At 47.2% G+C, this 23,936-nt stretch overlaps 1 protein-coding gene and 1 long non-coding RNA gene across 5 annotated transcripts in view; one reads left to right on the forward strand and one right to left on the reverse strand.

Annotated features, from left to right (window-relative positions):
• Nucleotides 1-6,017: 6,017 nt before the first annotated feature.
• Nucleotides 6,018-9,060, reverse strand: LOC144325497 (uncharacterized). The gene is made up of 2 exons (XR_013390656.1): nt 8,503-9,060; nt 6,018-7,686 (listed from the first exon to the last, which is right to left on the reverse strand). It is a non-coding gene; the product is annotated as an uncharacterized LOC144325497 (long non-coding RNA).
• An 88-nt stretch (nt 9,061-9,148) lies between these two features.
• The window catches only part of NTRK3 (neurotrophic receptor tyrosine kinase 3), a 429,804-nt gene continuing 415,016 nt past the window's right edge, over nt 9,149-23,936 (forward strand). For all 4 annotated transcript variants that reach the window (XR_013390655.1, XM_077918932.1, XM_028705834.2 and 1 more), the window contains exon 1: nt 9,149-10,081. Coding sequence is in view for 3 of the 4 variants with exons in the window: in XM_077918932.1 (XP_077775058.1) it covers nt 9,834-10,081 (248 nt within the window). In the remaining variant the exon portion in view is untranslated. The remainder of the gene's footprint in view (nt 10,082-23,936) is intronic.

Genomic DNA, 23,936 nt, shown 5'->3' on the forward strand with positions numbered 1-23,936 from the left:
TTATGTGTCACAAAGAGCTCTTTGCAGATACTACCACACTGGCATCTAGGAGGCTCTGGCTTCAATGGAAGGCAAGGAAAAAGAAAGGTGGTCCAAATCAGGATAATAAAGGGCAAAAATAAAAGAACAGGGTACCAATCTGGGTTGTCGCTTGCTTATAGGTATGAAATCTCCTCTTGAAAAGGTTCTTCATGGTGCCCTAGGAGAAAATATCCAAGGACGCTGCTGCAAAATTATACTGGATTGATTGATTGATAGCAGTTCAATTATTGTGGCTTCCCCAAAAGAATCCTGGGAGTTGTAGTTCAGTGAGGGTGCTGAAAAGTCTATGTTACGGCATGGAGGAGAGGGAACCAGTGACCCTCCCAGTGATGTTTGCCTCCCAACTCCCATCAGCCCAGCTGGCGTGGCCAAGGAGTTCAGCAACACTGCGGAAGGGCTGTAACTTAGTGGCATAGCATGTGCTGTGCATGCAGAAGATCTTGAGTTCAGTTCCTGGCATCTCCAGATAGGGCTTGCAGAGAAGCCTGGCTGAAATCCTGGAGAGCTGCTGGCTGCCAGTGTAGGCAATACAGAACTAGATGGACATAGGCAGATTCCTATGTTCCTATCTGGATGATCATAGATTCTTGCCATTAGAGAATCTTCTCCTGTTCAGAGGTCTGTAGTCCCTAGACGCTCTGGGGAGAGGAAACAACTGGGAAATCAATTTGAGACACACTCTTGTCTTTCGACTTGCTGGGAAAAGGGGGTCAGTACAAAGAAAGCAGCAGTTGGACCAGTTTCTCCTGCTCTTGCTTTCCTGTCTTCTAAGGTCATCCTGAGCATCTGCTGGGACCTAATTGGGAGCCGGGTACAAGCTTTGCTGCCTCCAGCCGCCCCCAGCTGCTTGCAGATTAACCCCGTCTGGTCCCCATCTCCCTAATTTGGCAATGCAGCTCCCGAGAGTGACAGATATCAGCTTTTCCTCCCCTTTCCACCCACACCCTCTTTCCGAGTCTCTCGGGTAAGGCTGATCTGTTTGTGAAAGTCAGTCTCGTTGCAACACGTGGGCACCTTCTCCCAACACACTTGGGGAAATGGGAAAAAAACAGGCACCACATCAAAAGCTGCCTTCGAGCTACTCCGAGAGATAATGGGGAGGAGGGAAGGAAGGGGTAAAAATATGGAGTTCTGCTGTCAGCACTGTTTCCTTTTGATGCATGTGTGAGCTGAACAGCTTAGAAAAGCAAGGGGGGTGAGCAGACTCCAGTGGGGACCGTGAGGACTTGGATTCTGCTGAGATCTTGTGTCTACCCCCTTTAGTGATGCTTTGAGCAGTAGTGGAGACCTTCCACCCCACAGGCCTTATTAGGCCCAACACTTCTCTTCATCTGGCATGTGAGGTTGTTTTTGCCAAGCTGTATCCACCTGCCTTACCCCTGATATCAGATATGGATGGTAGCAGTTGGTGCCCATTGGGGACTGATAGGACAGAAGACTGGGAGGCCGACACTAGGTGAAGCCAGCGTCAATGATCTCCCCATCCTCTTACTTATAATCAGATAGAGGGAGGTTGGCAGAGGGCAAGCCAAGGTTGTGGGGCTCATTTGCCCCAGTGGACCAGACTCCACTGCGAGTGGGGCAGGGAAAGATAGGGATTAGATGAAATGGTCTTTGCAGGTACCACAAAATACCACTGTTGTTTGAAATGTTATTTGAAATTCACAAAACCTTCTCCAGAGCATCAAGCCATGTTCTTCTGTAGAACGGTTTAGGAACAGGGTCCCATCCTGAAAAGTGGAACTTCTCAGATCACCATGCCTGCTCATTTCATTTCTTCTATAGGGTCCTCCTATTGGTTCCCTCTATTGCAATAGTTTCTGCATCTGTTCCATGTGCACAGGTAAGCACACCTTACCAGAGGCCCAATGGAGAAAAGCGGGGCTCCTTCAATGTGCACACAGCTGCAGGTTGTGCTGGGCCAGCCCTTGTACCTTTGCAACCGAGAGACGAGACCTTCTATGCTTTGGAGGGAAATTGAAAATTCCCCTTAGCAGGAACCCATTACTAGGGATCTGGGGATTTAGGCTGCTGTCTCAGAGGTGTTTGCAATGAGCTCTGGTGGGAACCGCAGCAACTTTATCAATTCATTATAGAGGAATTGAAAACCTCTGCATATAGATTTACACTCCATTATCATGCTAACTCAGACATAAGCCCTACTTTTTCTGAGGCAGGGAACATCCCAGCTACAGCCTGGGGATTGAATTAGAACAGATCAGGGAGGAATGACATTGGGAAACATGGCAAACTATGTGTGTGCGTTCAGGCTCCAGCATTCTAGCCCAGCATTCTAGCTCTAGCCAGAGCTGTGTGCAATCTATGTCTGTTAAAAATTAAATTAAAAGATCTTCTGAAATACTGGCAACAAGATAAACCAGATTCTGCAACAAGACTAGCAGTTTGCATCCCTCCTATTTTGCACAATGTATTCTGCAATATTTTATTGCTTTGCTAGGTTTATTCTCCTTCTGCAATCACAGGGCTGTGTTAGTAGATAGAAAAGGCACTGAAGTCCTAATCCACAGTAACCTAGCCAGTGTGGTGTAGTGCTTAGAGTGTCAGACTAGGACCTGGGAGACCAGGGTTCAAATCCCCAATCAGCCATGAAGTTCACTCACTTCCGGGTTTTGATCATTCATGAGCCAATTTGTTTGGGAGCCAAGGCGTTCGAGATCCAAGGTATGACTGTAATCACAAATAAAATAGGCAGAAGATGCGAAACAATTTTAAAACATCGCTATGCACTTCCTCCTTCTCCAAAAGTCTGGGCAAAGAAGTGTATCTTTATCTGTCATCTGAATGAAAATAACAGAGAGGCACTTTGAAATGTGGGCAAGGGTTTGTCTCCAGTTCCAGCCCTACTCAGAGTAGACCCATTAAAATTAAAGTTAATCACAATGGACTTTGATGAGTCTACTATGAGGATGAATAGCATTGGATCCAGCCCAAGGTATCTCCCCCCCTCCCCCATTTAGGAGAAGGCACTGAAAAGCACTGAAGTGTATGCAAAATGCATAAATTTAAATGTGGGCTTTTTGTGTGTTCCTTCAAATCACCTGCACGAAACAAGATTTAACAGACCTATAACTGAGCACCTGCAAAACTGAGATGGTGCAGAATTAAACTGTTCAGCCCGTCCCTCGTTTCCGCTATGGCAGTGCTCAGCTTATGCTGTTTGTTTTTGGATGTAAGTTATGGGGAACTGATTCAGATTATCCTTCCCAGACAACAGGAAAGTATCATTGTCCCATTGGTGCTTCATGCTGTTTTGCAGGCTGATATGGATGGGGCACCAAGACTGTATCTTGGCAAGAGGCAAGACCAAAAATTGTTGCCTCCAGTCAGCATAATACATCTTCCCAGGATGCAAGAGGGAAATGTATGTGAAGGCTGAGTACATTTCCTTCCTTTGACTTCTTTCAGAGTGCTGCAGCAGAGGAGCCATAGATCAGCAGTGAAGCACCTGTGAAGCAAGTGTAACATCCCAGCTTCAATCCCAGGCATCTTCCATCAAGAGGACCTTTCAAAACAAACGGGGGACCCTTTTTGGCTCCACAGGCCAGATCCTTATCAGGATCAACCTCGTGGGCCAAATTTGACTGGTGGGCAAGGTCACAAGATGTCATTATTACATTGCATGATTAACAAGTGGGTGGGGTTGCCCATCTGTCAAATGCATGGCTTTGCAGGTCTCCGCCTTGCTCCTCCTTTAAGCTCCTGATCTTAAAAGTACAAAAGGGGAGTGCAGGGAAACATGCAAGAGCTCTATGACAGTCCCTGTGCTCCAGTTTCAGTCTGAAAAGGGAGCACGGGAACTGTCTTAAAGCCTTTTGCAAAAGTGCTATTTGAAGCAGCCAAGGAGGGGGTGGAGGCTGTATCAAATAGCCCTTTTGAGAAGCACTTTAAAGTTTAAAATGAGTTGTTGTCACATGACTAAAATTTCTGGGGTTGTTTTTTCCCCTTGAGAGAATTTCAGAGACTTTCTCTAACCTGCAGAAGGAGGCCACCTTGCAGAATTTTCTCCAAAAATCTGTTGCCACACACAGACACAATGTCCTGGAATGACACAATCAGGATGCAGACATGTGAGCAGAAGTTTCAGAGTGTGGAAGTCAGCATGCCAAATGCTATTTTGATATAGGGTAGTAGCCCACCCCCCATGGCTTCTCTGCCTTCAACAGACAGATATTCAGGAAATGCAAATTTTCCCATTGATGGGAAATGCAGTAATCAGGAAGCTACAACCACTGGATTTCTGCCTGCATTGCCATTAGAGCCCAGGTATTTCAGAAGCCCGATTTCAAAATGTACATTCTTTTGCAATTCAGAAATCTCATTTTCACATGAAGGTGTGACACATTAACACATTTGGGTTGTCACATGACATCTTGCTGACAAAATATTAAAGTTTTGGAATCTCGAGCTACAGTAGATGCTGGCAAAGTTGTCAAATCAAGTTTGCAAATGAAGGAGGCGTTTATGTGCCACCCAAAATAGACAAGAGGTGGGAAAGGGAAGTTAATGGTGGAAAGGGAACATTCTCCACCCCCTCTTCCAGAATAGTAGAATTTGGAGTCACCCGTGGTGACTGAGAAAAGGAAGTACCTCCCAGGGCTACAAGCCCAGGCACACTTACTTGGGGGTAAGTTCCATTGAACTCAGTGAAGCATACTTACAAAATAAGAATGCTTATATTTCTGCTTCAGAAAACACTCTCTATTTGCTTACATAGCATCAGAATAAAGGAAGTTGCCAGTGCTTAAGGAACTACCTATTTGTTTTTTGGGCACAATTCAAAGTGTTGCTATTGACCTTTCAAGATCTAAGAAATCTTGAGTCCAGGATACTTGAAGGACCACTATTTCCCCAAGAGCCTGCCCAACCAGGCTTTGCTCAGGCCCTGCCATAAGTGGCAACATGAAGCATGGCCTCCTTATTTGTAGTGTCTTAGAATCATAGAGTTGTAGAGCTGGAAGGGACCATGAGGATCATCTAGTCCAACCCACTACAATGCAATAATATTTCACCCAATGTGGGGCTCAAACTCACAACCCTGAGATTAAGACTCTCATGCTCTACCAACTGAGCTATTCTCGAGACTATTAAAAAGTCTTTGGATCTCCCTGCATTTGACCATCTGCCAGACTACCAATCTCATACTACATTAAGGTAGCAGGTAAAGACTTTGGGTGGGATCCAGAGTCCTGCTAGTTGAACTTAGGTCCCACTGAAATCAATGAGACAAGTTAGTTATGATGTGACTAAGTCCTATTGAATTCAATGGAGCTATTCCCAGATAAGTGGTGCTAAGACTGGAGCCTTCACTAGGATCCACTGATCTTCCAAAAAACAAAACAAAAACAAAACAAAACTGCAATCCCATTCCAGAGCAGGTCTTCTCAGTCAAAAATGTACCTGACCCACAGGACCTCAAGTTTGACCGGGCTTCAGTTTAACTGTCCAGTGACCATTTTCTCCAAAGAGTTGCACGGATTTGGCAAACAATTTTCTCTAGCTTTTAATTTTAATGGCATTTAATTTTGTTGCTGTTTTAGAAGCTGGCTGCCACTAGTGTCTTTGATAGCCTTTTATTGTTTCACACACACACACACACACACACACCATATATATATATATATATATATATATATATATATATATATATGTGAATGAATTTCAGTTGGTGTGAGATTTCTCCAGCAACCTGTAGCTTTCCCGACTTCTTGACCTGAAAAAGCTCTGTGGAAGAATTTATCTCATGCAGACCACAAGTGCAGAAAAAAAGCAAGAACCCTCACAAACACCCCCTCTACCACCTCAAGAGTAAAGTAAGCAACTCAAAAACCCTGCACTCCAGCCATGAGAAATCTGCCCAAACTTTGTCTTCTTTTTGATAATTTTCAAATGCATTTTCTTCATTAATTACCATTCATTAATGGTAGAAAAAGCCAACAACAACCAGGAGAAATGTTCAGCACAGCACTAATTTTAAACAGTATGTGTGAAGTAAATTGAAGAAGCAAATATATCAGATGTATATCAGTTTGGAGCCTTGAGGTGCTGGGTAGTGATCCTGCCCCACTGCCTTCAGTCTAGAGCAGCACAACTCTATGTCAGAAGAAACAAACTGTTTCAAACGATGAAAGGAAACTTTGAATCCAAAGCATCCATCAATAGTGGAGGAGGCTGCCCACTCGTGTCTCAGCATGACTCACTGCTCTGCCCTTCTCAACGCCTTCTGATCATCCTTGGCTGAGTCTGCAGGTCATTCTGTCACATCTCGATGGTGGGTGTGATCAGATCGCTCCTGAAATAGGATGCAGGAGAACTGACGAATCGCAGAGGAGGCTGCCTATTGGGTCTCTGCAGGAGTCCCCTCTCCAAGCTTGCCTCCCAGGAAGCTGCCTTATATAGTCAAGTCAGACCATTGGTTCATCTAGCTCAGTATGGTCTGCACCAGACTTCGCCAGCCAGGTGCCCTCCTGATGTTTGGGACTAACAATTGTTACCAGTGGTGGCTGGTGCTCATTCTGACTGGTAAGGCAGAAGGTAGGGAGCCCCAACAGTAGATGGAGCCAGAGACAATGACAGGCAGATCCAACACCTTCTGCATTCATCTCCATCCTCTGTCCTGCTGAGTTCTACAAGTGCAATACTGAGACGGAGGAGGAGGGAGCTGGTAGGCAGTCCTACCCCCTGGACTTGTTGACATAATAAGAGCCTTCTGGATCAGGCCAATGATCCACCTAGCCCAGCATCCTGTTATCACAGATGCTTGCGGGAAGCCAGCAAGCAGGACTTGAGTGCAAGAACACTCCCCTCTCCTTTAGCTTCTGGCAACTGATATTCAGAAGCCTTCTTGCTTCCAACTATGGCAGCAGAACACAGCCATTATGGCTACTAGCTATGGCTAGAGCGGTCCTCCATGAATTTGTCCAATCCTCTTTGAAAGCCACCCATGTTTGTGGCCATCACCGCCTCCTGGTTCCATAGTTTAACTATGCGCTGGCTGGTGGCACGATGGACCAGCTTCCACTGCCTGTGGGTGGGCAAGAAGAGCTATATCAAAACATCTGGAGAGCACTAGGTATGCAAAGACTGGCCAACATAGACTAGCAGAGGGGTCTCTGAGGTTTCAGACCAGAGTCCTCTGCTCCCTACCTGAAGATGCTGGGGACTCAGTCTAGCCCCTTCTGTATGCAAAGCACATAGAGCTTATGCCCCCTTTCTCCTTCTGATCAAGAGATCTTGTTCAGCATCATGACTCATGCATAAATACCAGGAGGGGGCTTCTCTCCTAAGGGGGGCATTTTCACTCTCTCTTTTTTTTGCTTTCTAAAATAAAACCTCTTCTCCTCCGCTGATGCAAAGAGTGCTCCTGTTTATCGATCGGAGTGGGGTAGCAGTTAACTCAGCTCCAATAAGTTTGGGAAACACTGGGCTCGAAGAACGAAGCTTTTCAGGCGCAATGTTTCTCCCCCTCTCCAAGAAACCAGGAATTCTTTCCCCAGGATTGCGAGAAGAGAGGAGGAAAGGGAGAGATCGAGAAGCCGGAGAGGGAGATAGATGGATCCACCTGTAAGCCCGCGCGGTCCTGCGGCTGGAAACCTCGAAACTCCGCCGCCTTCGTGGCTCTTGTGTCTGTGTGCAAAGGAGCAGAAACAAGAGGCGATTAAAAGAGATGGGGAAGGGGGGGGGGAGGGAAGGAGAAGCCACAGAGGTGGGGGAAGAGGAAAGCGCCATAGTGGAGAAGCAAAGCAAATTAAGCAGGGCTCTGATCTGCTTGGGTTGCCGCCTGCCCCAAAATGCACCCTGCATCTTAATTCGCTTCAGCGTTGCTTACACACGCACACACATCTCCCGGTGCCATTTCGGCTCCCTGAAATCAGCCCCCACCACCATCCTTCTTTTCCTCTTCTTTTATTTATCCCTGCAAAAACCCGCCACTACTCTTTTGGACGCCCCCTTTGCAATTTCCCAAACAGTCTCCCCCTTCCTCTCCCCTTTCCCCCTGGCAGGTCCCCTCCCCCTTTTAAGTCCTTCGCTCCTTTCTCTCTCTCTTTTTCTTCAGACTCATTTATTTCTCTTCTTTTAAAGCTTGGGAATCCAATTTGAAGAAATAAAATAAAATGCACCAACACCCCACTATTATTATTATTATCTTTAAAAAATATTATTATTCCTTTTGGATGCAGGAAAAGATAAACATTCCCCTTCTCTTGTTTGCAGATTCTGACTTGTTTGCTCGTGGGGTGTATCTCTCTTCGCTGCAAATTCTGCTTTTTTCAGAAAACCAGATTGCCGGAATAGAGACGTGATTGGTGCGTTGTGTGTGTGTGTGTGTGTGTGTGTGTGTGAGAGAGAGAGAGAGAGAGAGAGAGAGAGAGAGAGAGGAGCCACAACAAGAGTGGACCCCCTCCCCCGTCCTGTTGCAATCCCACCCGGAACTTTTCTCACGTGCAGATCTCGCCAGGAACGTTTCCTCGGGTGTACGCCAGCCCAGTCCACCCGCGAGTGGCACAGGTCCGCCGCGCAGTCACGAGCGCAGGCTGCGCGCCCACGTGGTTCTCAAGCCCTTTCCCTGCGCGTGTTTCCTCCGAAGTAAAAGACCACCCCCCTTCGATTTCCAGAGTTCAGCAGAGCCTCCTTCCCAGGAGAAGGCGCCCGCTGGATCGTCGCCCCTTCCCTCTATCTCATCGCGGGCAGAGTTCCCGAGGATCGACGTGCCTTAGAGGATCGCTAGTTTCCCCCCACTCGCCAATCCACCCCCTCCCCTAAGAGGTAGTAGGCGATATTGCGAAGCGGGCGAGGAAATCCTCCTTTCAACAACCAACAAACAGTCGCCCACCGCGCAGGCTGAGGGGGTTCCCTCTTGCACCTCGGCATTGCACGGCGGAGGGGGGGGGGGAGAGAAAATTAATCTCTCGCGCTATATCGCTTGCGCGCATATTACATCTTTCTGCAGCACTGCTGGGCGTGGGAAGGGCTAGCTGGCCGGGTTGGAGGGGACACACACACACGACAGGAGGCGGCGGCGAAGGAGGAGGAGGCAGGGAGCCCCCCCCCTCTTCTCGTGCCCCTCCATCTCCTCCTCTCCCTCTGCGTGGCGTTTTTTCTTGCAGGTGTTTCAATTTTAATTCTGCCCGGTAGGTGGGACTTGGTGACTTTAAGCACCATCATATTTCGCCCCCACCCTCCTCTCTCTCTCTCTTCCTTTCCTCCTCTCCCTCCTCCTCCTCCTCCTCCTCTCCTCGCTGCCGCCGCTGCCGCTGCTGCTGCCTTCCCCCCTCTTCTGTTGCAATCTTCACAAGTCTCTGGGAGAGCAGCGAGCGAGCGAGCTACGGTGGATCAACAAGGCACCGAGAAACGCCAGCCGCACCGCGCACACACCAGCCAGCCAGCCAGCCGCGATGCAGCGCTCACCGCTACAGTAGAGGGAATAAGCCAGCCTCGCCGACCTGCCCATCATGAGTCCATCGACGGAAGGATTTTTTCTCTACATGCCTCCGATCGCTTGAGGGTGGTTTATTTTGTCTTTTTTTTTCTTCCTCCCCTGTCCTCACCCCCTTCTCCCTTAAAACCTCTCTCTCTCCCCCTCTCCTCTGTGTCCTCCCCTCTTTCCCCCTCCCTTTCCACAACCTCCCCCCTCTTATTTCTTTCTCTCTCCACCCCCCTCCTCTCTCTCTCTCTCTCTCTTGGATCACCATCAGGCTTAATTTTTTTTTTTTTACATTTTTATTTTGTATATATCAGTAATTCTTCTGAAATAAAGCCACAGCGAATCGAAGATGGATGTCTTGTTTTGTCCGACCAAATGTAGTTTTTGGAAGGTTTTCTGGCTCTGGAGCATTTGGGGAGACTTCTTGGTTTCCGTCTTGGGTTGCCCTGCCAACTGCCTTTGCAATAAGACCGAGATCAATTGCAAAAAGCCGGACGATGGGAACCTCTTCCCCCTTTTGGAAGGGCAAGATTCAGGCACGAGCAACGGGAATACCAGCATCAACATCACGGACATCTCTAGGAATATCACTTCGATGTAAGTCTTGTTTCTTCACACCCCCCTCCCCAAAAAAATCCCTCCCCATTTCTCTCTCTCCCCAAAGCTGTGTATTAGTACATGCATGTGATATTTGCAAAGGGGGATAATGGGGGTGCCTTGTGTACCGAATAGATAGAATGCCCCTTCCCATTGCTCTCGTTCTCTGTGTATAAAGATCGGGGCATGTGCATTTCACTGAATGCAGATCTCCCTTTGGTTCTCTTTCAAAAAAAAATATGTGTGTGTCTGTGGGAGGGAGGGTGGGAGGGAGGCCCCTCCAAATCCCCCCCTCCTCCTCATCCCTCCTCCTCCTGCTGAAAAAAGCAACAGTTTGGATCAGACTTGCCATGGCTATGAAGTCAATAAGGGTTTGTTAGCACCCTCAGGAAGAGGGAACCTCTGGCTATGTGTGTGTCTGTGCATAGATGTGTCTGGAAGATCATGTACGATGAAACCTCCAGTCTCCGGCTTGCTTTAACTGTGTCCGAAGAGGAACACACTCTCTCTCTCTCTTTGGGAGACTTGCCATGATAATAGGATGGGTTTTTTCTCCCTCTTTCTCCACTCCAGTTCTCCTTTCTGTGTCCTCGCTTGTGCCTTTTCTCTCTCTCTGTCTCTCTCTTTTAAAAAAAGAAGCTTCACCAACCCTGCAGCTTTTCTCTCTTCAATGCACACATAGATTTTGGAAATAAGACAGGGAGGGCTGTCCCTTAAGTAGCTTATTCGAGATCACATTGTGACATATATATTGTTGTTGTTGTTTGTTGCAAACAAGGACTCTAATGCCAGAGCAGCTTTCCTGTAGCTTTCCCCCCTCTTGCAGTGGATGTTTTGATCTCACAGTCACTGGGGTGGGGGTTGTGGAACCAGGGAAACACACACACACACACACACACACACACACACACACACACACACACTCTTAGTGGAGTGTCTCTTTAAAAAAAATAAAAATAAAACAAATGTGATTGTTTTTGTTTTTATAAAAAAAAACCCAAGTTCCTTTATGCTTGTTAGGAGATCCTGGTGGTTAAATCTCAGGCAAAAGCCCATGGACCTGAGAGAGGCAAGAGTGAGTAAGTAAGGGAGGGAGAGTAAGGGGGAGCGGGACCATCCTTACCACTCTTCTTACAAGCTCCATCCATCTAGATTTTAATTCTGCATGTATATTTTTATTTTAAAAAGAGCCATATCTGCTGAGATCTCTGCATGGTGTCGGTTTCCAACAATGCAGATGTATCTTTTCCTTTTTGGGGAGGGCTGGGCGACACTAAAACTCTGAGCCGTTTCATTAGCCTAATGCTAATTGAAATAGGGTTATTGTGCAGCCTCAGTAAGTTGCCCGTGGGAGTCAAATTAGGGTGTGGGGGTGAGGAAAGTGGATTTCTTTATGATTTTTCCTTTGGCAAGCAAATGCACGAAGGCCAGGACTGAGCAAGGGGGGGGGGGAGGGTTGATTATTGGTTAATTAAAAGCCCAGTCGTACCCAACACATTATAGAAGGACTAGGACATAAGATGGAGACAGGTGCCTTAAGGATGCTCCTCTGTCTCCCCCCCACCTTACCCAAAGGATGTGCTGTTCAACCCTCTAAGTGCAGCTTTGGGGAAATGGCCCAAACATTCATTTGGAGAGCTGTGGCAACCTCGTCATTTATTTATTTATCTTTTCTGCACCGTACAACTGGCGTGGCTGTCTTTAAAGCTGTCAGGAGTGGCCCTGCATGCTTTTCCAGGGATGGCTCTGTACAGAGGAAAGACTGTGTGCCCCAGCCTGGCAAATACACCTACAAAAGTTACGAGACTTCAGGGACTTGGGTGGCTGGAGAAAAAGGAAAGAAGGAATTCTCTTTCAGTTTGCAAAAGCTTCCCTGTTTGTGGTCACCTGGAGGTGACGGTAACTCACCAGAGGCGACTGGGCAAGTGGCTGTTTTTGAAGCCCCCAGTATGTTCCTTTGTAGCTGCCCCCTTGTTGCCCATTTTCTATTCTCCCTTTACTGAATATTCTCCCAATGAAAGCAGAGAAGCCTACTCTGGGTATAGCACCACCATCCGTTCCCAGATGTCCCCCATTTTTCTGCTGCATGAGGAGTCTTCCAGGAAATGCTAGGGGAAAAAGTAAGAGAAAGTAATGTATTCTCAGTTTGGTGTGGTTTGGCCTTTTAGCTTTCGGAAGCACGCTTTGAAGGTGCTTTGAACTAGCGACACCCCCCCCCCCCGCGCAAATCTCTAAACGAAACTATGTCTCGAAAGAGCCATTTCTAGCATTTTGCTCCATGTGTATTTAAGCCAGTGTGTCTATATCATAATCTGGACTGCTGGGGGAGATATGATTATGTGAATCTTTTGTATCCGGAAAATAACTTGACTGCTTTGAAAATGCTGATCAAGCTGTTAGCAAAGTAGATGGAGGGCCCTTTCAAACTCCAGAATGAGCAGAGGTTGTGTGTGTGTGTGTGTTTTGAGAGAGAGAATATTTTTTAATGTCAGGAAATGATCTGAAGTTGTCAGGTTCACCGGAGGATTGAATCTGTCCTTGATCCAACTTCAGCCTTTCCAAATCACTCCGGAAAAGGCACCGTTGTTGTTTTATAGCCTGGTTGTAATATTTTGCGAAATTATGGTTTGGGGCTAAGAAGACAAAGGAGGAAGATTAATTATTTTCTTGAAAAGGTGTGGGAACAACCCTTTAAATGTGCTTAGGAAATACGTAAGGATGGCAACATCATCAATGGCTGTCAATCACCATAGCTGAACTTCATGTTCAGGGGCAGTCTACCACCAAGTGTCAGATGCCAGTGAAAAACAATAAAAGAGAGCTGAATCCTTCAAGCCTTGCTTGTGGGTTGCTCAAGGGGCACCTGGTTGGCCACTCTGGGAAACAGGATGCAGAATTAAATTGACCCTTGCATTGTCTATGTGCAATTATAGAAAGACTATCAATTTCCCCCTCTCTCCCTCCCATCCTCTGCTTATTAAAGGAGGTTACGGTGTGAGTGGGTGGAGGACTGTTTTAACAAAAGAAACATCTCACAAGGTTATGGCAGATGAATGGGTTCAGAGAGAAGATCAAGGGATCAACCTTTTCCTTTCTTCCGCTTTATGCTTAAGCCCCCTGATTTGCCCAGTAAGACGGTGCACAGCCCAGATGACAGGGTGAAGGGATGGGGAGATGTGAGAACCGCCTGCTCTGGACTTCCCTCTGTGAAATGGAGTAACCGGCTTTCTTCATTAAAGATGGCCTAACTGGTTTATTGTGAGATAACAGTCTCTCTGTTTAAGCCCAATTAGAGGCTTTTAATTTCATTAACTGTGTTGCTTGGTGGGGGTCACTTGCTTTGGAGAATTATGATAGTTGGAGACTTTCGTTGGCTGTAGGTGCTTTCGTGTGGGAAACGAAAAATCAAAATGATAGCCGCTCTTCAAAATAATCTCGAGCCTTCCTTTTGCTTCTTTTCAGGAAGGAAGCCAGTGCTGCCTTTAGGCAGACTGAAGCAACTGCCTCGGGTGGCAGGTGCTGAGGGTTTTCCCCACAAACCCCTCCCCCTGCCATTCCCCTGTGTTGCCACAGGGCCTGTTTTGGCCCACATAATTTGGCCTATTGTCTCTGGTGTGGAGGCGGATGCAATCCCACCCCCAGTGTTGAAATAAGAATCAGCTTCCAGTCCAAGCAGCTCCATTAGGGTCTGGTGCCCACTGGGACTGGTGGGTCAGAGAAGGCAGGAGCCCAACCGTAGGTGGAGCAGAGCCCACTAAACCTAGTGCTGTCTCCATCCTCTCCTCCGATGAGGCCTGCAGGTGCAACATTGAGACTTAAGGAGGAGGCGCTGACAGTCAGTGATACTTTCTGGAATGGTGGTAAGCAAGATGGCGGGGGCTCACTAAGGTTGGTAGGGCAGTGAGCTGTTCACCCTAATGGATCAGCCTTCACTGATCGGCTTCTGTCCCCAGAACAGGAGGGGGCATGTTCTTTTCCTTCCGCGGCAAAACATCTTTGGTTGGTTCTTACAAGAGCTTTGAATGGGAAAACTGGCACCACTTTGGGGTTATCCTGTCTAAGGCAAGATTGCTTCAGAAAGTGCCCTACTAATGTCAGCTGCAAACAGGGCCCATGGTTGAGAGGTTGAGTAAGAGAAAGGTACTTGACTTATTGTGGAGGAGAGATATTGACAGTTGCTGAGATGGCTAGCTGGAAGGGGAAGGACCACAGCTTAGTGGTGGGGCATACTATGCATATGAGAACACCCAGGCTCTTTCACTGGCTTCATCAGGTAGGGCTGAGAGAGACTGTGCCCTCTCTCAAACCCTGGAAGGCCACTGCCAGTCAGTATAGGCCAGTAGTCTTCAACCATAAGAACAAAGGGAGAACCCTGCTGGATCGGGTCAATGGACCATCTAGTCCAGCATCCTGCTTTTACACTGGCCACTCAGATGCCTTTGGGAAACCTTCAAGTAGGACCTGAGCTCAAGAGCATTCTTCTCTCCATTTGGGGCTCCATTTCATAATCATTTACCATGCATGGTGGTAGTGCTCCTGTTGTGACCCACCTTGAATCAGGCCAGTAGTGGGTTCTGACCTACCAGCTGAAGACCAGTGGTAGACAGTGCTGAGGCAGATTGACCAGTGGTTTGACTTGGTACAAATCAACTTCTTAATGTTCCTCAGCAGAGAAAGAGCTGGTGCTCATAAATCCACAAGCCTATCTACAAGCCAAGGTCTGCGAGTTGGCTGCAACCTGACTGTGTGCCCTCAATACCATATTAGCCATAGCGGTGGAACCATGATGTTTTCTGATATGGTGGTGTGGAGCTGTGTGTTTGTTCTCCCACTAATCTTGATTAGGTTGAGTTTGGCTTGTATGGTTTTTGGGGGGAGGGGTCTTGGCAGAAGTCTGCTTGGCTTCAAAACAACTGGGGAGGAGATGATAGCCAAAAGAGAAAAGTGAGAGGGAGCCTCTTCACCACAAGAACTTATATTTTGAAATCAGCTCTATGCTCTCTGGCCTTGGGCCATCCCCTGGAGGCCTCCATCCTGATTATTGGGTTTTAAACATCAGATGTTCTTTATTATGGTCAAATAGTTATGTTATCATTGTTATGGCATGTGTGCCTGTAATACACACACGCCACAAAAAATATGTAAGAAGCTGCCTTACAGAGCCTGGTTACCGCTCTATCTATCTTGGTGCTACATATCCCAGGAATAACCAATGTGGCACCTTCTAGATGCTCTTGGACTATAAGTCCCATCAGTCCCAGCCATCATGGCCAGTGATCAGGGATGATAGTTCAGCACCATCTGGAGAGTACTGCGTTGATTACCTTTGATCTACTCTGACCAGAAGCATCTCTCCAAGATCTGAGGCAGAAGTTTTAAACTGGAGATGCCTTCTACATTTCAAGCATGTGTCCTGATGCTGAGTGCAAAGGGTTTGTGAGTCATCAATAGTGCTGAATCAGCCTGCCAGACCTCATAATAGCATTTATATGGCACTTTAGAAGTGTTCAAATTGCAAAGCATACATTAGCTTGTAAACTTTACAACAACCCCTGTGCAGGAAGTTCAGCATTAACTCCCTATTGTGGGAAGCAGGTGGTGGTGTAGCCTATATAAAGCAGCTTGCCTGAGGTCACCTAAAGAATTTGTGGTAGAGGTAAGATTGGGCATCCATACATTCTTGGCTTCCTGCTCATCTGTTCTTCCAACCCAGTGGTTAAAGTGTCAGATGAAGACTGGATGGACTCAGCTGTGAAGCTCATTGAGTAACCATGGACCAACCATCTTCTCTCAACCTAAAATACTTCACAGGGAGGTCATGAAGACATAAAAGGGACACCCTCCTTGGAGGGAAGGTGGATATACATGCAAATATGCAGTAAACAATCACAATCAACACTGAACTGATTCCTCAAGTTGATTGCCTTCAGTTCAGATGGACTAGCTTGATTGTTGCAAGTGGAAGCACCTTAATCATTCTATATCCATCCATCCATTCATTTCATATCCACAGAGCTCAAGGTGGCACAGATGCTTCTCCCCTTTCTTATTTTATCCTAAAAATATCTCTGAGAGGAAGGGTAGACTGAGAGATAGTGGTTGGCCCAAAATAATCTAGTGAGCTTCATGCCTGAATGGGTTTTGAGCCCTGATTGCCCAGTACTTTAACCACTACCCCAGTTGTGCCAAAGCTCCAGTGGTAGCTCCACCCTGTTCCCACTCATCACCTGGTACCTCCTTCTTAGAGGTACTTCCTGAATTTTGTGGTTTGCCATTACAGTTTCTGATTAAACAACATCTCATGGAAGTTCCTTTAGCTCCTCCCTTGAACTATTGGGCAAGTTAATGGAGATGGAGTAACAGGTTGTTGAAAAACATTGGCATGTGAGTAGGATGAAGTGGGCAAGAACCTTTCTGGTCAGTTCATCAGTCACCCAGTTAGGAGCATAGGAAGCTTTCTTGTACCAAGTGAGATCATGAATCTGTCCAGCTTGACATTCTCTGCACTAACTGGCAGTGACTCTCCAGGGTTTCAGACCAGGAGTCCTCCCCAGTCCTATCCGGGCATGCTGAAGACTGAACCTGAAACATTTTGTATGTCTATGTAGAGCCTGTGCTCTAGCATTTTGCTGTGGCCCTTCTGTTTCCATCTTGTTCCACCTGACATATGGCAAAAGGATCAACTGATGACCTTGACTGGTCTCTCTTCTGTCATCAACGGGCTGGTTATGAGAGGTTCTTTTCAAAAGAGCTGTTCTCCTGAGACCCTCATCTCTGTTCTCCTGCTTCTTCCTGCATCTGGGAAGCATATAGATTTGAATCTGGCCAGAACATAACCAGGCCTTTATTTAATTGTGTTGGTTGAATCTTGGCCAAAAACTGATGTATCCGATGGCCATGCTGGCTTGTTGCAATGGGTTTTCATTGCTTTTGCTTGTCTTTCTGCCTGCAGACTGGTGGCAATACAACTGGGCAGTGGTTATAGTAAAACCAAGGCTGAAGAGCCTGTGACCCTCCAGAAATTGTTGGGCTTGCCCATCATCCATGACCATTGGCCATTCTTGAAGGTGAAGGAGCTGATGGGAATTGGAACCAACAGCATCTAGAGGACTTCAGACAGTTGTGGCTGGTGCCCTTTGCAGCTGGTGAGGGGCCAGAACTGAAAAAAAGCCCTGGGAGGAACCAACTATTTCTAATTTTATCCCTATCCTTCTCCCTGCTGGCTTCTACAAGGGCAACACTGAGATTAAGGAGAAGGAAGATGATAGACTGCTATCTCCTGGAATGGTTCTAAGTAAGGAGGTAGGCAAGGAGGAACTGGCTGAGAGCAGCCTGAGATTGGTGGGGCAGCTCCCTGTTTGTCCAAACGGACCAGCCTCCACTGTCTGCAGACCCCCAGCCCTGCTGTACCATAACCACTGCCCCATCACATCCCCATGACAACATCTGTTTCTGTTGTGCCTCTGATGGCTGCTTGCAGATGTGTCTACTGGAATGGCGATATCAGCCTGAGGTGCTGCAAGGTGGGGTGGTACTGGCAAAAGCCCAGGCGCTTCCCCCTCGAAGCAAAGAACCCCAGCCTGCTGCTACCTTCCAGATTTGGTTGCTCTGCACCATCCGTTGCCTCGGCGTGATATGATCATCCTCGGTGTAACTCAGTCTGCTCGTTTAAATGCTTGTTGAGAAATTGAACAAAAGCCTCAATTAATTAACGTTCTGCTTTGGATGGGTTTTTCCTTTTCTCTCCTCCCCCCCCCCCCAATTTCTCGTCCTCTCCTCTTCTCCTTCTGCTCTCTCCTCCTCGATTGCGAAGCCGTCATTTTTGTCGGGGGCGAAGCAAGTGTTGTATGCTATTGTGTGCTGCAAAAGAGAACCAAGGTCAGGGGCAACCGGAGGGAGTGGGAGAGTCTGAGAAAGAGAGGTGTGGGCTGGGAGAGTGTTACTTAGTGAGAACTCAGAAGCTTTCTCAGAGATGATGCCTAGTGTCTGTCTAAGGTGGAGGAGGTCTGACGAATCACTAGACTTTTATTTATTTATTTTTGCCAGCACACACAGGGCAGAATAGAAGACAGTGTAGATTCACAAGCACCCTGTCCCCCTCCTGAGGAAGGAACTGTAGCTCAGTGGTAGAGCATCTGTTTTGTATGGAGAAAGTACATTTCTGAGCACAATTCAAAGTGTTGGTGCTGACCTTTAATGCCCTGAATGGTCTCAGCCCAGTATACCTGAAGGAGTGTCTCCACCCCCATTGTTCAGCCTGGACACTGAGGTCCAGCTCCAAGGGCCTTCTGGCGGTTCCCTCACTGTGAGAAATGAGGTTACAGTGAACCAGGCAGAGGGCCTTCTCGGTAGTGGCGCCCACCCTGTAGAACACCCTCCCATCAGATGTGAAGGAAATAAGCAGCTATCTGACTTTTAGAAGACACCTGAAAGCAGCCGTGTTGATCTTTTATCACTTTTATTATTATTTTTAATAATATTCTGTTGGGAGCTGCCCAGAGTGGCTGGGGAAACCCAGTCAGATGGGTGTGGTATAAAGAACAATAAATCATCATCATCATCATCATCATCATCATCATCATCATTATTATAGCCCGGTTCAATCCCTGACATCTCCAGGCAGGGTTGGGAGACACACTTCTCTGAAATCCTGGAGAGAAGAAGGCAGTCAGGGTAGAGCTCGATGGACCAATGGTCTGCCTCAGCTCCTTGTAGCTTCCTTTGTTCCTACGTTGATTGCTTTTGTGGAGGATAGAGATGCGGAAGTTTGAATGCATGCTGAAAGTAGCCTACTGTACCAAGGCAAACTTTTTATTAATTGCTCTGCCCACTCTTGCCTCTGGCCTTGTCTGTCACTTGTATGTGGCCTCTGGGAGGAGAATGTGGCCCCCAGCCTGAATAAATTTTCCTCACCCCTGCTGTGTGCAGAGAGCTTAAAAAGCTGATTCCCAGGTGTGTGTGTTGAGGCACCACTGATATCCATGATACACTTGCTAGTGTGAAGTGAGATGTTAAGGCCTTTTCTGAGCCCAAAGTGTTCACCCACAGTGCATTCATGAGCTTAGTCTTACCTTCTCTCCTCTCCATTATAATTTACTTGGGTGTGTTTGGAAGAGAGGTTTAAATCCCTCCCTTGACCATGAAGCTCAACCAGTGACCTTGAGTGGACTGCATTTTCTCCCTGTCTAACCTACCTCACAAGGTTGTTGTGAGTAGATGCAGTGGTGATGACTATGCCCAATAGCCTGAGTTTCTTGGAGGAAGAGCACAGCAACAGCAAGCCTTCAGCCCCTCTTTATCAGGGTGTGTTCAGAGCATTCAGTACCCCCGCACAAATGCACGACAACAGGGATGACTTACCCGGTGTACCTCTGCATGAATAGGCGTTCAGGGCTTCCTTCCTCCTAACGAGCACTGACTTGTGCAGAGACACAAGGAGAGAGGGGTTCTCTTCTACCAATGGGCAATACTTACCCCCTCCTTTAAAAGGAACCCTTTATGGGGTTAAGGGTGCAGGGAACCTCCAATTTTAATAGGGAAAAATGTTTCTCTTATCAGATGTTGGGGCAACACTGCTTTAATGAGCTAGCTGGGCTTCCTAGGAAAAGCAGGCAGAGCCCTCCTGTGGAGGAGTGTGGTTCTCTTGGGTTTCTGTTGAATAGCTGGAGACCTGAGTCCTCTTTCCCGAAAATGTTGCAAATAGTTCTGTCTTTATGATTCTAGGGATCAGGTCTCAACTGTGAGCCATTAAGCTCTTCTTGTCCCTTGGGAGTCACATGAGCAGAGCCATTATCTGTTGTCATGTAGAGCTGGGCGTAATCCTTGGGTGAACAGCTGTTCCAGAGGACAGGACATCACTGAGCACCAGCTACCTGAACATTCTCTCCGGAGACCTGATGCTTTGTCTCTCCTCCCTCCCCTCCTTTGGACAAACCTTGTATAACCAATAAACAATGCTGATCTTCACCTCCTCACAAGGACCACATTGTCTTGCTATAAGATGCATGTTGACCTTTGATGCACTGGCAGAATCCAAGGCCTGTGGACTGTTGGCTATGAGTTATGTTTGCAGTTCCCATTCATTAAACTTCAGAGAAAGTGTGTGCTTAGCTTGGCTCATTTGCTTTATTTAATCAGTTGGGGCAATGGTTTTCAAGCTGCGTCCTAGAGAAGTCCACGGTTCTCTGACAGCTTCCCAGGAGTTGCTTAAGAAAATAGATCAGTAGCGGTGGACAAGCTTCCTTGAAAGTCAGTTTGCCCATTGCAGCTGATCTTCCGCATCCTCACCATACTACAATTTCCAAGATTCTTTTTGAGAAACCATCCCAAACCAGTCCTAGGCCTAATCAGTGTCATTTCTGGGTAGGACTGGGTAAGACTCCTATCTGAAACCCTGGAGACCTGTCAGTGTAGACAATAGGAGCTAGATGGACCAATGGCCTGACTGTGGATAAGGCGCTGCCTGGTTCTACACCAGCTTTCAATCTTGAGCTTAAACACATGCTCGGCAGCTTCATGTGATGCTCAGCTGTAGCATTCCAGATTGCATGTTGAAAAGTTTTCCTGTTTCAATGCTTTTGCATATCTTCCTATATACATAAAAATGTAAGACTATTGTCACGCTGCAGTTTTTGTGGTTGTTGATAGCAGCGACAACCTCTAGTTAAAAACTGTCTGCAGAACTTACATACAGGGAAGAGAGCTCTGGTTTTTCATTCTCCTTGATATGCTAGTCTTTTAAATGTAGGGAGTAGTTAGCCAGGGCATCATTTAAACATGAGATCCCCACCTAAATCCTGATGTGGAATGGACTGACAACAGACGAATCTCAGGAAGCAGTATATTGTGGGTGCTTCTCCACTAGGCATTTATCTCTCAAAAAAAAGTGAAATATTTTCATATATAACGGTCATGTCTCCTTTTTGACAACTAGGCAATTTTTTTCATGATATTTTCAGATCCTCACTGCCATTGCACTGCAGCCCTTTTTGGTGTGAATTGCCTATACAGTGGTACCTCGGGTTACATACGCTTCAGGTTACATACACTTCAGGTTACAGACTCCGCTAACCCAGAAATAGTGCTTCAGGTTAAGAACTTCGCTTCAGGATGAGAACAGAAACCGCTCGGTGGCGGCGCGGCGGCAGCAGGAGGCCCCAGTAGCTAAAGTGGTGCTTCAGGTTAAGAACAGTTTCAGGTTAAGAACGGACCTCCGGAACGAATTAAGTATCTAACCCGAGGTACCACTGTAGTTCTATTGTCTCACTTGCGGCTGTGGAACGGTGAATGCCCGGAAGCTCATTTTGTCCCATACAAATTGGTTGCTCAATAAGACTGGCAAGTGAGGTTCTGTGGATTTCCTTTCCATCAGAACTCAAGTGAGTAGGTGACAGCAAAAGGCCCTCTTCAATAGTGGTGCCTTGACTCTTGAATGCCCTCCCTCTATTTGCATAGAGGGCATGCCTCTGAATACCAGTTGTTGGGAACTGCAAGTGGGGGCAAAGCTGTTGTGATCAAGCCCTGCTTGTGAGCTTCCCCTTAGCACATCTGGCTGGCCACTGTGAGAACAGGCTGCTGGACTAGATAGGATCTCTTCTTAGGTTCTGCCAGTAGTTGACCTGGTGCGATCATTGTTGTAATGTAGATGTCTGGCTAATATGGTCCGATTTTCTGTAGCTTATAATGAGCAATGATGGCTTTTATATCCCCCTTTTTTGGTTGCTGATTAGCGATTTTCATTATTTACTGCTATTTCATTCTTGTCTTAGGGATGGGGTTTGTGTGCGCACGCATGTAATTTATTTTTATGAGCCTATTGTAAGCTGCCTTCTGCATTTTTATGATGGAAAAGTATGATGTATGCATTCATGGAAGTTGTTAGTAATGGGATGAAATCGGCCTCTATAGACCCAGTGGTCTTTTCCTCTTCCTTGCTGCCATTGCTATTGCCATTGCTATTGGTGGTGGTTAGAAACATGGACATAGCCACGGGTGGGGGGGACAGGGGACCAGCAGCCTCCCCTAAACCAAGTAAATAAAATAAAAATACAGTGGTACCTCAGGTTACATACGCTTCAGGTTACATACGCTTCAGATTACATACACTTCAGGTTACATACGCTTCAGGTTACAGACTCCGCTAACCCAGAAATAGTGCTTCAGGTTAAGAACTTAGCTTCAGGATGAGAACAGAAATCGTGCTCCGGTGGTGCGGCGGCAGCAGGAGGCCCTAGTAGCTAAAGTGGTGCTTCAGGTTAAGAACAGTTTCAGGTTAAGAACGGACCTCCAGAACAAATTAAGTACTTAACCCGAGGTACCACTGTACTTAACTAAAAGTAGAAATAATCAGAATATTTGAAAGGTCACTTAGATAATATTGTGGCGCATTCTGGTGACACAACTGGCAGCCTGATTGGGCGACAGGCGTGGCTTCTGCAAACTGACCAATTGCATCACATGTAGCTTGGTCCTGCCCTCCCCCCCCACAACATAAGTCCTCGCTACACCCATGGTTATAAAAAGTGGGGGGGGGGGAATCAACCAGGTTTCCCCCCTCTGTTTCAGTAGCTGGTCAGAGTAAGGCTGGCGAACCTGACAAGCTTCTTCAGTCTCAGCAGACTTCAGGGGAATTGCTGCAGGGGTGAGGGGGAAGCCTTGTCAGCTTCGCCATGTAGGCACATAAATGTTGGAGCAGGCGGTGATATATAATGTAATATATTTTAAAAGCACCTGTGAAATGGAGAAGGCTTTCCTCTCACCTTTGCAGCAGCTCTGGGGTGCGGGGAATGACAGAGCTGGTCAGTTCTGCCAGCTCTGGGTGCTGAGGTTGGTTTGGGGCATGGAGAGGCTTTCCAATTTTACCACTGGCTTTTTGTTTTTTTAATGGTGGAAGCAGACGATTGATGTCACTGTTTGGGCTGGGGAGGGCTGCAGTTCCCATTTGTACCAGGACCGCACAATGCCCCCCTCCTTGCTGAAGACGAGTGGTGTTGACATCAAAATGTTAGGAAAGCCAAACAAAAGCTTTCTGTTTGCCATCGCCCCAAGCATCTTGGAGGCTTAAGGGCCAGTTTATCAATTTTTGTGTCAAGCAGTAAAGCTTTTTCTGGGCTGTATCATTTCAAGCTCTCTCTCTCTGTCTCTCTCTGTGTGTGCACGTCTCAGAATGCAAATGCACCTTCATGCTTGTGGAAAAAACAACATTATCAGGAGGAAGGCTAGACTGAACCTCTTTCCTTAAGATATACTGGGTGCAGAGGAGTCACAGACAGATGGTATGGTTCAGTGAGGATGGTGGTCAGCATCCAGGACAGGTAAAAAAAGATCCAAAGATGGCAGGTTCAATCCTCATATGGGACAGCTGCATATTCCTGGATTGTAGGGGGTTGGACTAGATGATCCTCAAGATCCCTTCCAACTCTACAATTCTACAATTCTATGACCCCAAACCAAGAAGTTAAGTAACTACACAGCCTAGACAACTATACATCTATGATTCTGTGGTCTGGTCTTTGGGGTCAGGAAGAGGCAAAGTGAATTCATTTAGCATAATATAAGGATTGAGGGGACGCGGGTGGCGCTGTGGGTAAAACCTCAGCGCCTAGGACTTGCTGATTGCATGGTCGGCGGTTCGAATCCCCATGGTGGGGTGCGCTCCCGTTGCTCGGTCCCAGCGCCTGCCAACCTAGCAGTTCGAAAGCACCCCTGGGTGCAAGTAGATAAATAGGGACCGCTTACTAGCGGGAAGGTAAACGGCGTTTCCGTGTGCGGCTCTGGCTCGCCAGAGCAGCTTCGTCACGCTGGCCACGTGACCCGGAAGTGTCTGCAGACAGCACTGGCTCCCGGCCTATAGAGT

The sequence above is a fragment of the Podarcis muralis genome, chromosome 14, assembly GCF_964188315.1.
Source record: "Podarcis muralis chromosome 14, rPodMur119.hap1.1, whole genome shotgun sequence".
Lineage (NCBI taxonomy): Eukaryota > Metazoa > Chordata > Lepidosauria > Squamata > Lacertidae > Podarcis > Podarcis muralis.